At 36.0% G+C, this 16,380-nt stretch overlaps 1 protein-coding gene across 8 annotated transcripts in view; it reads right to left on the bottom strand.

Moving 5' to 3' along the window:
* Positions 1-9,668: 9,668 nt before the first annotated feature.
* The window catches only part of LOC149804175 (uncharacterized), a 68,945-nt gene continuing 62,233 nt past the window's right edge, over positions 9,669-16,380 (bottom strand). For 6 of the 8 annotated variants that reach the window (XM_089954158.1, XM_089954153.1, XM_089954154.1 and 3 more), the window contains one exon: positions 9,669-15,149. In XM_089954158.1, coding sequence (XP_089810284.1) covers positions 14,982-15,149 — 168 coding nt within the window. In that variant the 3' untranslated portion in view covers positions 9,669-14,981. The remainder of the gene's footprint in view (positions 15,150-16,380) is intronic. The other 2 variants (XR_016420325.1, XR_016420324.1) reach the window with 2 other exon arrangements.

The raw sequence follows: 16,380 nt of genomic DNA on the forward strand, positions 1-16,380 counted from the left end.
TAGCCATAGCGAGGGTGTTGATACCTTTGAAACGAACACAGACAAGACAAGAGTTTTTATACTTTTTTCAGAACACTTTTATTCTAAACTTTAAAATTAGACACGGAATCTGTTGTATCACTACTGATAAAGGTTGTGGCATGGTAGCAAGTTTTTGTACCATCTTTTTGTCAGAGATAATATATGGACTTTTTGCACAGAACTGCTCGTACTCCATAGGCAAATCAATATAGTTTAGTTACTAGCTCACATATCACGCACAGTACATAATTTTCCTCTACAGACAAAATTCGTTCGTGTAAAAGATTTTGTTAATCCTATAAGTTGCCACAGAATTAGGCAAAAAATAACTTGGTTTTGCCTTACAACTATTTGACTATTTTTCGTTGTGCATGCGTACAACGTTATCTAGGGTGAATAACTGTTTTTCCATGTAAGCGACTGTATTAACATGTACCTCGCCGGAAATTACTTGCGACGAGGGACATTAATAACATGATATGCACGGGTATTTTACCCTGACTATTGCTCACTCTCCTATGGATTTAAGTAAGATCAATTTCTAAACCGACACTGGTCGTTTTGGATCACGTCAAGGAGTGTACGCTGTCCATTGTTCTCCAGCCATAGGGTAAGTGTTAAATTTATATTTCATTTGATATACGAAGCTTATTCGGTTTGTAATATCTTATCGCGTAATAATGCATTTATTACAACGCAGATTTGAACTTTGAATTACAAGTCACTATTAGAGGTTAATGTATTAGCATATATCTAGAGATTACAGAAACTATTATTATGATCAGTTTGGTTTTATTGTAGCTGACTGTGACTATGACTAGAGTTGACTAGAGATGTCTAGAGCTATCTGGAATTTCCAGAGTATTTAAGGCTGCGTGCTGTCGATACGTATGTATATATGTACGTATGTCTGAGCCACGGACGTAGACGTAGCTAATTAGAGGGTGCTGTATGCTGTCTGTACGTGTGTATACGTATGACTGTACATGTGGTGGATCGGGAAGGGGCGAGCGGCCGATAAAAGTGTGGGCCAACCCAAGGACGCAGTGAAACTGTGCGGTCCATCTGAGTATGAACCGTACGACTGTATAAGGGTCTAGAAGCATATGTGTGGTCCAATTATTGTGTCAATTGGGTGCGTTTTTATGTTCATAAGATAATTTTGAATCTTAGTTGTGTTCCAAGAGATTATGTGAATCTCTATTATAGTTTATGACATCATTTGAAACACATTTGAATATCATAAGATTATTTTGAATCTTAATCGGAGTCCATACTTGAGATTATGTGAATCTACCCTTGTAGTTTCTAATACTGTTTGAAACGTATCTGCAGTCATGAGGTTTCTTGGATCTGTATTTCATATTGAATTCATATTTTTGGTTTATTTTCAATGTGTGAATGTTCGTGTAGAGTGATTGGGTCAATCGTATGTTGAGAGCGTGAGAGAATCATTGTACTTTTACACCATATATTTTCCTTTATCAATTCAGTTCATAGATTTCCATCTTTCACACATTGTGTTTGTCTTATTCATTTAGTCCAAAACCCACTCGGTTTCTATTCTGCGACATAAGTCTTCCTCTGTAATTCTTGTAGTATGGACACCTTGTAGGTGGAATCAGTAGCAACCAGTCTTTTGGCACTCAAGCAGTTTATCAGTGTCTGATGATTGGAATATTTTCAAATGGACCAGTCCTCTTATAGCATTTAGGTACCAGTGGTTCAAATATTGGTGACGTAAAGAATGCAATTGTTCGTTGCGTTTAACTTGTATCTTGACAATCTCTTGGTAAATGCGTTCCCTCAACTCCAGAGTCAAACCATGAATGTTCTCTTACAAAGTGGTAGCTGTATGGTAGTATGACGTTGAGGATGAAAACCAGAAAAGTGACAAGATGTACTGTAACGAGTGGCATCGTTTTCGCATTCGTCAGGTTTGACACGCACATCATGACTTTCCATGGTAGGTGTAGTAGTAGTGATAGCGACGTTCCCATGATGTGATGAATCGATGAGGTCGCGGAGTACGGCATCCCTGCCATCTCAAGGCACAGAGAAGCACTCGACTTGAGAATTACTCAGCTTGAATTGTGTCTGTCTAAAAGGATTCATCTTTCTCGCTTGGTGTTTGTAGTCACAGTGAAATATCGGTCTTTGACGTTTTCCCTTTTTATATGCTGACCAATATCTGCGTGTCCGTACGGTAAGGTAGAGTGATTGGGAAGCCTCACTTGCGTCTGGTACACGATTTGATACACTTTGTCCAAAGGTCGACTGACGATTTGGTGTGTGGGTAAACGTACAATCCTGTGAGGTTTGTAGGTGGTCAGTTTAAAATGTTGTATCCTCTCCACCTTGTAATGCCTCTTTAAACACTTGACTGGTGCCATGATTCAGTGTCCGTCCTTTCACTTTACGCTCGGTGTACACTTGTCCTCGTTGGTCCCGGTATTCGTAGTCGTACTGTTTAGGACCGCCGTTTGCAATACTTTGAATCTTGTCAAGATGCTCGTCTGTCTAGGCTCCTAATTGACTGTGATCAAGGCGATCGATACAGATGCAACTTTCCATATCAAAATACAGCACACGATCTCCTAACTGGTGTAAAGCTTCGTACAATTTTAAACGAGCATGTTCTGTCACGGAGCCGCGATGATGACATTTCCAAATTAGTAGGCCTGTACAAACTCGAGTTCTTCTTCGTAATTGACCAGGATCAAGTCTTCACGAATGACGTCCACGAGTTTCATGTATTTGGTTTTGTCGTGAATCATATAGAAGTAGCTTGAAGGTTCTGACAAGTACTCCATTTTCGGTAAACACGGTCGTTATGCCATTTTTCAGCACAATCAATTTAATATCACTTTGGCAAACGATCGCCTTCCTTCGTTTTTCTCGATGTGGTCTAAAGTGATGCCTTCCTGGCCAAAGAATTTCTCTTTGAATTTCTTTTGGTATTCGGGAGTTTGACAACAAGAAGGATATTCGCTGCCTTCGTGTTTTAGTTTGAAAAAGTCATTCAAGTAGTCCGCGAAAATGCCTTACTACTAAACTCGATCCAAACAGGTGACTTCAGACTCGTGATTTATTCATCCAGTAGGGCATCTGACGGTAGATTCAATCATCCAGTAGGGCATCTGACGGTAGATTCAATCATCCAGTAGGGCATCTGACGGTAGATTCAATCATTCAGTAGGGCATCTGACAGTATATTAAATCATCCAGATGATAAAAGTATTAACATCACAGTCGGCATCAAAATAACTATGTCGTGTACAATTGTCCTTTATATTGAACCTATAGCTCACATTATCTCTTTGGTTTAGCCAAATAAGGGATATTAGAAGTTTTAAAAAATCTCCTCTCTACAGCCTAACATTAATCCGTCTGATCCCAGGCTTGCTGAATAATTTATTAAAAGTTTGCCTGGCGGTTTGAACCAGATCTTAAATCGAGGTAGCATCACAATAATGTCCGCTTTTGTGAGCAGATCTAAATCTTAGGTGCGCGATGCGGCCTTGATGTTGAAAATAAACAATAATCTGAAGAAAATAAATTATACCAAGTGACAAAATTGCCTCAGATTACCCCCATGACCAGTTCTGACATAGGACCCTGTCTATCATACTATAAAATATACTCTTTTATATTATGATCGACAGGGTCCTTCTCTCTCTTCTTGCATGACAGACAGGGTCCTATGTATCTTTTCTAGCATGATAGACAGGGTCCTATGTCTCTTTGATAGTGTGATAGACAGGGTCCTTTGTCTAATTTCTAGCATGATAGACAGGGTCTTATGTCTCTTTTATAATGTGATAGACAAGGTCCTATGTCTCTTTTATATTGTGATAGACAGGGTCCTATGTCTCTTTTATGGTGTGATAAACAGGGTCCTATATCTCTTTTATAGTGTGATAGACAGGGTCCTTTGTCTCTCTTCTTGCATGATAGACAGGGTCCTATGTCTCTTTTATAGTGTGATAGACAGGGTCCTATGTCTCTTTTATATTATGATCGACAAGCCATTTTCAAACATATATAATTGTTAAAAGCCGATGGTCCTTACTTGACCGAGCGGTTGTCAAACCCTTGCGCGATTCTAGCTAAAAGTCATAAGTTTACCCCGACTTTCCAAAGACTTCCATACAACTTCAGTCGTAAATTAGAAAGCCCGACGTGTCCATTTTATACCTAAATTTTCCTCTGATTAGTGCAATACCACAGATAAAACAACCTGCCAAATATCTATCAACCGCACATCTGCATGGTTTATCTCACCAGGTATCCGTACCGCCAACCGTTCACGCCTTAGAAAATATACGAGTATCCCCTAACACTGGAAACTATTTTAACTCCGCCACCTTAGGCCAGTCAATGTATGCTTTCCATGCACATTTCGCCAATATAACTGCACCACATTTGCCCCCATGGCGACAAAAACGGAATCTGCCGAGTCCCTTTTTATTAATTCCTTTGTGTAATTTACCGTTAAATACTGACACTGCAGTCACACCACCAATGTACACCACTAGATTTTAATATGGACTATCTTACTCAGGGACATTCATTCGGTTTTGGCCTGAATTCACTACTAGTGAACAATGGCGTCAAGGAAACTCACTAACACTTCACTCAGTGACGCTTGCTCCTAGTAATTGGCTAATTATTTCGGGCTAAGGATATTTCCGTTGTGCCGAATTCCAATAATCACACAAGTAATCACACAAATCTAAGAATTATAACCAAATGTATATATTTGCCGTTATGCCGAATTCCAATAATCACACAAATAATCACACAAATCAAAGAATTATAACCAAATGTGCATACTCCATATTTATTACAATATCTATATGCAGAATGCAATCCCACCTGATGGGATGTTTGCCTTGGATATTCAATGATTGGTAAACAAACAATGGTTTTGTAAATTATTATCCCAAACAGTTCATTTCGTTTAAAATTGTATTTTTTCTCCACATCTGTAGCTTATATTTTGTACACGGATAACAACTTTTTACACGTTATTTCTATTTTACATTTGTAATTAGATTATGTTTACAACATCGGATGATAAAGCAATCATATAATTCTAGTGTGAAATATATATTTCTCTCCCACATAAAAGGTGGTCGATAGGTTGACAGGTTAATAATCTATCACCATTATTATTTGCTAATTGACCGTGAAAATTATATTGAACTGAAACACTGCAATAGCATCAAACCTTAAATTTGAGATTGTGAAATCATTCAATATTCAATTTTTGTCCCTTCTTTATGCAAATAACAGAGTTGTCCTTGCAGAGAGTCCCAAAGATTTCCAATCTTTGATCAATAATTGTAGTAATTAATGGGAGTATTGGAAATTAAAAGTGAATGTGAACAAAGCGATTTTCGGTAGAGATTTAAAAACAAATCGTTTGATCTGTCTGCGACGCTAAAAGAGGCTAATTAATACAGTTATCTTGGGTCTCCTCTCAGTCCGACCATAAGATTTCTTACAGCTACAAGTCAAGTAATATCAAAAGCTAAGTAAGCATTAATCTTGTTAAAAAAAGCAACAATACCCCACCCCCCAAAAAACGTATATGAAGTTCCAATAGATTATCAGCTAAAACTATCCGATATGATTTATATTACTATATTGGTCGATCATTATAAAATTTTAAAAATATTTTGAGAGAATTGATATAAATGTTCACAGATGTTCTTTTTTCTTTCTTTTCTTTTAAATATAAAAAGTATGGTCCTCTATATATGCATTATGGAGAAAACTGGAATTCACAACTTAGAATATAATCGAACGTAATCAAATATTGGTGCATATAAAACGAGGGAAAAAACAGGACATATACGCGAAAGTTGCCCATAATGTAATACTTTTGGAGTGTGCGCATTTTCTTATAGCGCCCCGTTTTAAGGAATTCTTAGATTTGTGTGATTACTTGTTTGATTATTGGAACTCGACGTAATGGAAACATTCCTTAGTCCAAAAAAAGTAATTAGCCAATTACTAGGAGCAAACGTCACAGAGTGAAGTGTTTGTGAGTTTCCATGATGCCATGGTTCATTTTTATTGAATTCAGGTCAAAACCGCATGAGTGTCTCTGTCGTACCATAGTCCCTATTAAAATCTAGTGGTGTACATTGGTGGAGTGACTGCAGTGGTAGTATTTACGGTAGGAGACCGGTAAACTATACAAAGGAATAAACAATATGGGATTCGGCAGATACCCTTTATGTCGCCACGGTGGCAAATGTGATGCAGTTGTACTGGCGTAATGTGCCTTGAAACCATGAACTGACTGGCCTAAGGTGGCGTAGTAAAAATAGTTCCCTGTGTTAGGGGATAGTTGTATAGTTTCTACAGCGTGAACTGCCGACGTAACGGAAAGTTGATGAAGAGAAACCATGCAGATGTGCGGTTGATATATATTTGGAAAGTTGTGAGATCTGTGGTCTTGCATTGATTAGAGTAAAATTTATGTATAGAACGGACAGGTCGGGCTTTCTAATTTACAACTGAAGTTGTATAGAAGTCTTTGGAAATTTGGGGTAAACGTATGACTTCTAGCAGAATCGTGCCAGGGTTTGACACCGCTTAGTCAAGTAAGTACCCCTGGCTTGTAACAATAGTATTATACTAAACGATATCCAGTAAATATACGCAAAAGTGGTATACATTATTATATTAAAAGATATCCAGTACATATACACATATACGTGAAAGTCGTATTATTATACTAAATGATATCCAGTACATATACACATGTACGTGAAAGTTGTATATATTATTATACTAAATGATATCCAGTACATATACACATGTACGTGAAAGTCGTATTATTATACTAAATGATATCCAGTACATATACACATGTACGTGAAAGTCGTATTATTATACTAAATGATATCCAGTACATATACACATGTACGTGAAAGTTGTATATATTATTATACTAAAAGATATCCAGTACATAATAACATTTATCGATTGTATGATATCGTAAAATCTATTTTTGAAGAATGTGGATTTGGATACATTTGTTAATCGCGGTATTTTCCTAACATAAACTGATTATCAACACTAAACTCTTCTAAAAGTAGTTAATTACATTCTCTCCGCGTTGGATAGTGGAAAGATTACAGTCCTCGCCCTCCTTGATTTGTCTGCAGAATTTGACACAATAGACCATAATATATTACTTCACCGTCTCCAGCATGTATTTGGCATTCATGATACAGCCTTACTGTGATTCAAGTCCTACTTGGTCAACAGGACACAAATTGTATCTGCAAATGGAATACACTCCAGCCCAGTTGATCTATGTTGTGCTGTTCCACAGGGGTCTGTTCTTGGACCTGTTCTCTTCATTCTGTACACTCAGTCGCTCTCAAGTGTCATAGATCATCATCCAGTGTCTCACCAATTGTACGCTGATGACACCCAAATATACAAATCTAGCCACCTAACTGAAGTTGATGCTACCATCCAAGGTGTAGAGAGATGCATTTCGGATGTGAAATCATGGATAACATGTAACAAGCTGCAGATGAATGATGATAAAACTGAGGCCATTCTGATCAAAACACAAAGACTTTCTCATTCACATCCTTTACCTCAAACAATAAATATCAGCAACACCAACATTAAATTCACACAATCAGTACGAAACCTAGGTATTAATCTGGACAGTACTCTCACATTGCACCAACTTGTCATGAACATATGCAAGGCTGCATATCTTGAGCTGAGACGCATCAGCTCAATTCGAAAATATCTTTCAGTTGATGCCACTAAAACACTTGTGTGTTCATTAGTACTTTCAAGACTGGACTACTGTAACTCAATTCTGTCTGGTTCATCTCAATATCTGCTGCAGAAACTTCAAACAGTTCAAAACACAGCTGCTCGAGTACCACGATCAGAGCACACCTCGCCGCTGCTCTGTACCCTACACTGGCCATCCATTCGATCCAGAATCAAACACAAAATTTGTTCTCTGTGCATGGTTTCACTGTCGGACTCAGTCCAACATACCTATCTGACCTCACCCATGTGTACACACCAGCAAGATACTAATGTTCCTCTTCTGGCAATCGTATACTCATTATTCCCACAATGAAAACAAAGTTATATGGACAGCGTTCTTTTGCATACCAGGGCCCAGCAACGTGGAATGAATTGCCCACTGAACTTAGACACAAAGACACAGTGATCACATTCAAAAGGGCTCTCAAAACTCACTTATTTCGACTGCAAGAACAAACTTAAAGACCTAATAATGTTTCCTACCTTAAATATTCTCAGCATGTTTTTTTTTTTTTTTTTTTTTTTTTTTTTTTAATGTTTTCTAATTTCATGGTGCTTGTTTTGTAATCATATCATTATATGTTTTTATCTTTTAGGTGTTGTCTAATGCTGTAAAGCGCTTAGAGCTTCAAAAGATTAGGCGCTATAACAAGTCCTCATTATTATTATTATTATTATTATAAAGAACAGACGGACGAACATGTATCTGTAGGCGAACAAAAGTTTATCAACCAACGGAACTATCTAAGAAGATTATTTAATTTCTGTACCCAAAAAACTTGTGCATTGCTTACTTTAAATTTATAACCTCAACCTAAGCAATCAACGGATAGAAACACTGTACATTATGTAACGAAAATGATTTAGGTGATGAATTCCATAAAAACTTCAATCGCCTTTATTTCAAAACTGGAAGAAACCTGTGCTAAAAAGGAAATATCAGAGAATTCCAAATATATTTCTTTTTAATGATTTGTTTAATTCAAACTGTGTTGCGCTTTTAAAGTTACGTACATTTAAATGGGTTAGCAAGTGGAATATCAAAATATCTCATGCAAGTTAGAGAAAATCTTAATTTCATTAAAAATAAACACCCAATAAATCTGAGAGAAGAATTCCTGATCGGAAGGGTATAAACTTCATACTGGATGTCCTAGTGGTTAGAGCGTCCGCCTCGGATGCGGGAGGTCGTGGGTTCGATCCTCGGCCGAGTCATACCAAAGACTTACAAAAATGGTACTAACAGCTGCCTCGCTTGGCGCTCAGCATTAAGAGGTTAGTGTTAGGACTGGTCAGCCTGGTGTCAGGATAATGCAGACATCGTAGCCATATGACTGAAAAATTGTTAAAGCTACTTTAAAAATCCAAATCACACACACACACACACACACACACACACACACACTATCAGCTGATCAAGTATTCGTGATAAACTGATCGTCTTTGAAATATTTGGAATACAGTCTAGTAAGCACCATTGACGGGAATCTATGAGTACGGCTTCTCAGTTAAATTATTCAGGATTCTACTGATCCCTTCATAAAGATATAATAATAATAATAATAATAATAATAATACGTAGCAGCAGTAGTAGTAGTATTAAATAATTATTTTCACGCAATAGGAAATTAAAGACGACGCCAATCGACATTCACTGTAGGAACTCAATTCACAAATTCGGCAAAATAAACAGCAAGGAAATATCTTACATTTAATTAACATACGGGACAATACTGTCGGATGCAGCAAATAAAAAAATGCACAAAGCAATAATGTGTGAATAAACCATTTCTAAGCATACACTTGATCAAGAATTAAACAATTCATATTTTTAATTCTTTATTTATCAGTGGTAAATGGATTTCAGATTTCAATATAAAAAAAGAGCATTTATACATAAATTTATAGAAACTGAACAACTATATTTATATATGCATGACAACTGCAGTTATACATGTAACACATACATATATATGAAAATATTAAATAAATAAGCATGATGTTTAGAAAGTGTCTCACTAGAATGAACGGGTCTTGAAACGTCACGTAAAAATGTCTGTGAATACAAAAATAAAATTAAATAATAGAAGAAACAAAATAGCAAAGAATTTACATAGTTGTTAACACCATCCCTTCTAAACATGTCCAACCCTCACATTAAACTCTGAATTAAAAGTAGAAAAGACTCAAAGTAGATATCCAATGAATAGCATATGACCAACACTCAAAGTAGATATCCAATGAATAACATATGACCAACACTCAAAGTAGATATCCAATGAATAGCATATGACCAACACTCAAAGTAGATATTCAATGAATAGCATATGACCAACACTCAAAGTAGATACCCAGTGAATAGCATATGACCAACACTCAAAGTAGATACCCAGTGAATAGCGCTTATTATCGAATGTTGAGCTTTTTACTATTTAAAATTGTATAATTTAAATTGATATATTGTGTGTCCTTTATAGCAATATAATTATACGTATGAATTTTTTTCTCTATTTTATTTTATTATTTTACCCTATGTGAGTTATAGACACAATGAACTTCTGTAATGTACCGCTCGGTGAGTTATAGACACTCAGAACTTCTCTAAATTACCCCTAGGTGAGTTATAGACTCTCGAAACTTCTGCAAATTACCCCCTAGGTGAGATATAGACACTCAGAACTTCTCTGAATTACCCCAAGGTGAGTTATAGACTCTCGAAACTTCTGCAAACTACCCCCCAAGGTGAGTTATAGACACTCAGAACTTCCCTTAAGTACCATAGGTGAGTTATAGACACTCGAAAATTCAATAAATTACCCCTAGGTGAGTTATAGACACTCCGAACGTCTCTAAATTTCCCCTAGGTGAGTTATAGGCACTCAGAACTTCTCCAAATTACCCCTAGGTGAGTTATAGACACTCCGAACTTCCCCTAATTACCCCTAGGTGAGTTATAGACACTCAGAATTTCTCTAAATTATCCCTAGGTGAGTTATAGACACTCAGAACTTCTCTAAATTACCCCTAGGTGAGTTATCGACACTCCGAACTTCCCTCAATTACCCCTAGGTGAGTTATATACATTCCGAACTTCCCTCAATTACCCCTATGTGAGTTATAGACACTTAGAACTTCCCTAGTTTTTAATATTGTTTTTTGTTTAGTTGCACATTTTGTAGAAAGTGTAGGGAGCACAATATTATCGGTGTTTAGGGCTATGGAAGGCCGGCCTTAATCCGGCACTGCATTTATCAAACAACTGAAGCGATATACCTTGATTTGTAAAACAGATGAAGACATAAAATGTAGGAATGGCCAAGATAAATACCATCCATCGTTGTTTATTTGAAATATTGTATGGAGCGCTAGCCAATTTCAAATTTGGCTATGCGTGAATCATGGCAAAATTACACATGGCGTTCCAGGCCCAAATATAGGGAATCTTTGTTCACTGATAGTTAAAGATCTAGGTAGTTTCCATTATATAAAGTATATTATTTAAATTGTTAACATTTCACACACTTTCATTCAGTTTCACGAAGTTTGTAATTGTCTCTCTTATAAACTTAAGAAATATTCAAAAAAAGAAATATTAATTTTAGAGATGAATCAAAACTTAATGAATAGCCGCGGTTCATTAAGTTCAACATTTTTGATGGTGTCACACTAGAATGGTAATTCGAAGAAAGTTCGCGTGCAGGAAGTCATGAATGTGGTTCCACCCACTCCCTCACCCTCCTCAAAGTATGATTATGTTGAGAGAGAGAGAGAGAGAGAGAGAGAGAGAGATGACTGTGCCCATTTCCTTAAATGCCCCAAAAAGGACTTCATTTACAAATGTATTGCACGTTACTACTTCTGAACAGTTGATAACATGTTAATGACCCCAGTGTACATTACGTGCGATGCAGTGCTGGATTACCCATCAAAGACATTAAGTACGTGCTAAGGGCACCAGCCCAACAGGGACACCAGAAAAAAATACAAATGAATTGTTGATGATACAAATGAATGAATTATATATGACCATTTCGATCTGCATGTACGAGTATTTGATTTGGAATGATGGCAACAATGGTATTTTCCCACCTTTTTAGCTTTTAATATTGTTTTGTGAGTTTCACATTTTGTAGGGGGCGGGGCCACCATAATATTTTCAGTGAATAGGGCCCGTGAAGGCCTTAATCCGAAACTGGAGCGATGTGTGACTCGTTGTGCGTCATCTGACATTGCTGTATATAAAAAGCCTGTCTTCCCGACAAACATCTCGCAACAATCACACATCTCAGATGTGGAGGCTTTAGTTCTCATGTATCTAACCAAGTCGAAGAAGCAGTAGCGTACTAACGGGGTGGGGGTGGGGCAGCGGTCTTGGTGCGCCAAAACCACGCGCGTCAGAGGTCCTAGAGCGCCAAAACCGCTTTGGGTCTTCATAGTCGCCCCAGCGCAATTCACCCTTATTAGGAACTACGAAGAAGACCATGTACAGCTTACGAGCTCTACTTTTACTGTATCAGAAGTAACAATCACGTGACACTCCTTTGAAATAATTCGATAAAGAAGCGTGTTAAATTCCCATTAAGGAAAGAAAACGGACTGTACCAAACAATCTAGTGCTAATCTAACGTACCTGAAAATTAGACATGAAACGTACAAGACCATCATTTAACTTAAATGTTCTGTACAAAAGACCAACACTTAATTTAAGATTTCTGTACAAAATACTGCTTTCAGGCGACTAAGAAAGTGGTACATATATACTTGACAAGTCCTCTTGTAAAAAAAAATCATACATATGATTTTCTTAGAAAAGCTTTCTGACATTATATACACGCAATCCCAGTGTACAGTTTCTAGCGTGAACTACATATTACAGTTGCCGCAGTCTCTATTTCGCTAGACAACAACAACAACTATAATCATCATCATCACCATCATCATCATCACCATCAGCACTATAATGTTTATACAACAGCAAAGTAGAATTCATACTCGTTGACATCAATAAAATCACATCTATCATTCGAGTCTCACTAAGAAAAAAATTAAAAACATAAATGTCTTTTCAAAAATATCATGACCAAAAATTACATTCAGGTTTCCGATATGCTACAGAGGTTAAGATTTGTAATTCAGATTAATAATTTTATTCACATATTTTACACCATAAATAATACTATTACTTACTTTAACCAAAAGGCTTTAGCAAGCACGATTGTACAAGAGTTCTCTTTAACAAAATAAATAAGTACTGAATCGATCGTTATTTGTAATTTTAATTTGTAAATTTAAAAAAATTACAGCTGCACGTAACTCAGAAAGATATAAAGAAAGAAAATTTAAAGTACTAACTACCTGAATATGGAAAGATAATAAACACAATAGCAAATATACGGCAGTTGATGTCAAAACATAAGTACATATAACCTAGTTGGTGCCAATAAGCAAATATACGGCAGTTGATGTCAAAACATAAGTACATATAACCTAGTTGGTGCCAATAAGCAAATATACGGCAGTTGATATCAAAACATAAGTACATATAACCTAGTTGGTGCCAATAAGCAAATATACGGCAGTTGATGTCAAAACATAAGTACATATAACCTAGTTGGTGCCAATAAGCAAATATACGGCAGTTGATGTCAAAACATAAGTACATATAACCTAGTTGGTGCCAATAAGCAAATATACGGCAGTTGATGTCAAAACATAAGTACATATAACCTAGTTGGTGCCAATAGCAAATATACGGCAGTTGATATCAAAACATAAGTAGAGATAACCTAGTTGGTGCCAATAAGCAAATATACCTAACTTGATACCAAATCATAATCAAATATACCGGCTATACATGTGCTTTGTATTTAAAAAGAATAATATTCCTAGATACAAATACATCAAATACAAGTTCCACTCCACTTATGCAATCAGCACCAGCAGTATTCAGCACCACTGATATATTAATATTGATGTGGCTCCAGGTGGCCGAGTGGTCCAAGATGCCAGCATTTACAGGTCACTCACATTTCATCCCTGTCTGCGTGGGTTCGAATCTCATCTCGACCAACCTCTGTGTGTGTGTGTGTGTGTGTGTGTGAGAGAGGGGGGGGGGAGATTGCCAATAGTTTCCCGTGAGTCGGTGATTCTTCCCGTATTTTTCACAGTTCTTCCTCCACCAGAATTCAAGCCATGTATAGCTGTCATGTGCTGAAATTTGGTGTTAAACCCCCACAAAACCATGCCAACAATAGTAATATTGTTGTGTAAAGAATTCAGATTACAGATCCCATGTGTCAGAGCTATGACTTATCTAGAGTGTTGGGGAGGGGGATTGAGTCACTGATTAGACAACAGATTACAACACTTATATCCAGGGTAACTCGGGTAAATGAGACAGAAAAAAACTAACAACACTCTAACCCTAACTCTTGCAACAGTTCTTCCTGTATAATTGAAAATACAACTGCATGATCACAGTTGGCACTCCTCGGCTAGCTACTTATATGAAGCGTAAATAATTAAAATTAAGGCTCAAATGAGCGACGCAAGCCCCCACCCCTACTCCCGCAAAAAATCTAAATTATATCTCAGGATTCACCTTTGGAATATTTAAAAATGAATTCGATAGGTAAAATATGACATTACAAACGACAGGAACTCAGTTGTAATATATACTAAAAACATCTGCTGAACACGACAACTGTGTTCTTGTTCTAATGACGAAGACAAACTTTATACTTGTCATTTGTTGAAATGAGCTTAGCGATCTTTTTCCGAAGACCTGCCCGAATGACGATTTTCCGAAGCCATGCCCGAATGACGATTTTCCGAAGACATGTCCGAATGACGATTTTCTGAAGACATGCCCGACATTTAGCAGTGATATTGGTTGTCTCTCTGGCTCCGAATGTTACATTGATAAATATATGGGAACACTGTCATCCGTCGTCCATCTTATGTCGACGCTTAGTCATAGTTTTTGGGTTTCACTGGCTTAGTACAAGATTTTACAAAAAGGTTATGTGGTGAATACGCAAATTAGTATGTCAAAGGTGAATATATATATATATATATATATATATATATATATATATATATATATATATATATATATATATATATATATATATATGACATTAATTGTTAACGTTTGATCTGGTCACTTTGAAAGATGTACCCCCTCCAGGAAACATGTTGGTTGTTGCTGGAAAATTGTCACTCGATGTACGGTTGTCGTAAATTTGAGTCAAATGGAAATCTGATGAATCATGATTACCCGATTCTAGCTGAACTCTATGACGGTACTGAAAAAACATAGGAAATATAGGTTGAAGGGGATTTATTTCGCCATTAGATTAAAGTATACAAGAAAACTGGTTAATAATACATAAATAGATAGAACTGGCATATTTTGAATTATATATATATATATATATATATATATATATATATATATATATATATATATATATATATATATATATATATATATTAAATGAATAAAAATATCACACCACTAAACTGCAATTTCAGCTCTCTCCGTTCGTATACTTTCTAGATCATCTGCTCGCCATAAAAGCGAACGCAAAACGAATACACAATTATTGTACATATTTAGCGCATAATAAATAACAGCATAAAGCTACGATGTAATTAAATAAACAGTTTTGACAGGTGATATATATATATATATATATATATATATATATATATATATATATATATATATATATACATATACGGTTTTTCTGTTTTATTTGTTTGTCTTGTCTATGTTTTGCATTTGCCTTTGAATAAGACTCATTGAGAGTCGAAAGAGCTCATGGAAGTTAGATACTAGTTTTGTAATGTTTGTTGACGGACTGCAAGAACAAGCTTAAAGACCTAATAATGTTCCCTACTTTAAATATTTACAGCATGTTTTTATGTTTTCTAATTTCATGGTGCTTATTTCCTGTAATAATATTATAACATATGTTTGTTTTCTTATGTTATAGATATTGTCTAATGTTGTAAATAGCTGAGGGCTTCTAAAGATTAGGCGCTACCAGACACCTTCGTTCCAACATATCGTATACATGTACATGCATTTGCTAGCTGTGTATGTATATTCAATAATGGTCGAAATAACTAAATTAATGAATGCATCTATTATCATGTATTTATTGTACTTTATTATAAATTTTTCTATTGGAAGTATATCTGTTTCATTAAACGTTCATATCGGTCGTATATCTGTTTCTATTGGTAGTTTATCTCTTTCATTACACTTTTCTATTTGTAGTATATCTGGTTCACTAAATTTTTCTCTTGGTAGTATGTCGTAGTATATCTGTTTCATTAAATTTTACTATTGGTAATATACCTGTTTCATTAGACTTTTCTGTTGGTAGTATACCTGTTTCAATAGACTTTTCTGTTGGTAGTATACTTGTTTCAATAAACTTTTACTATTGGTAATATATCTGTTTCATTACACTTTTCTATTAGTAGTATATCTGGTTCATTAAATTTTACTATTGGTAATATACCTGT

Source organism: Sinohyriopsis cumingii, chromosome 3 (genome assembly GCF_028554795.1).
Source record: "Sinohyriopsis cumingii isolate HCF-2022 chromosome 3, ASM2855479v2, whole genome shotgun sequence".
Taxonomy (NCBI): domain Eukaryota; kingdom Metazoa; phylum Mollusca; class Bivalvia; order Unionida; family Unionidae; genus Sinohyriopsis; species Sinohyriopsis cumingii.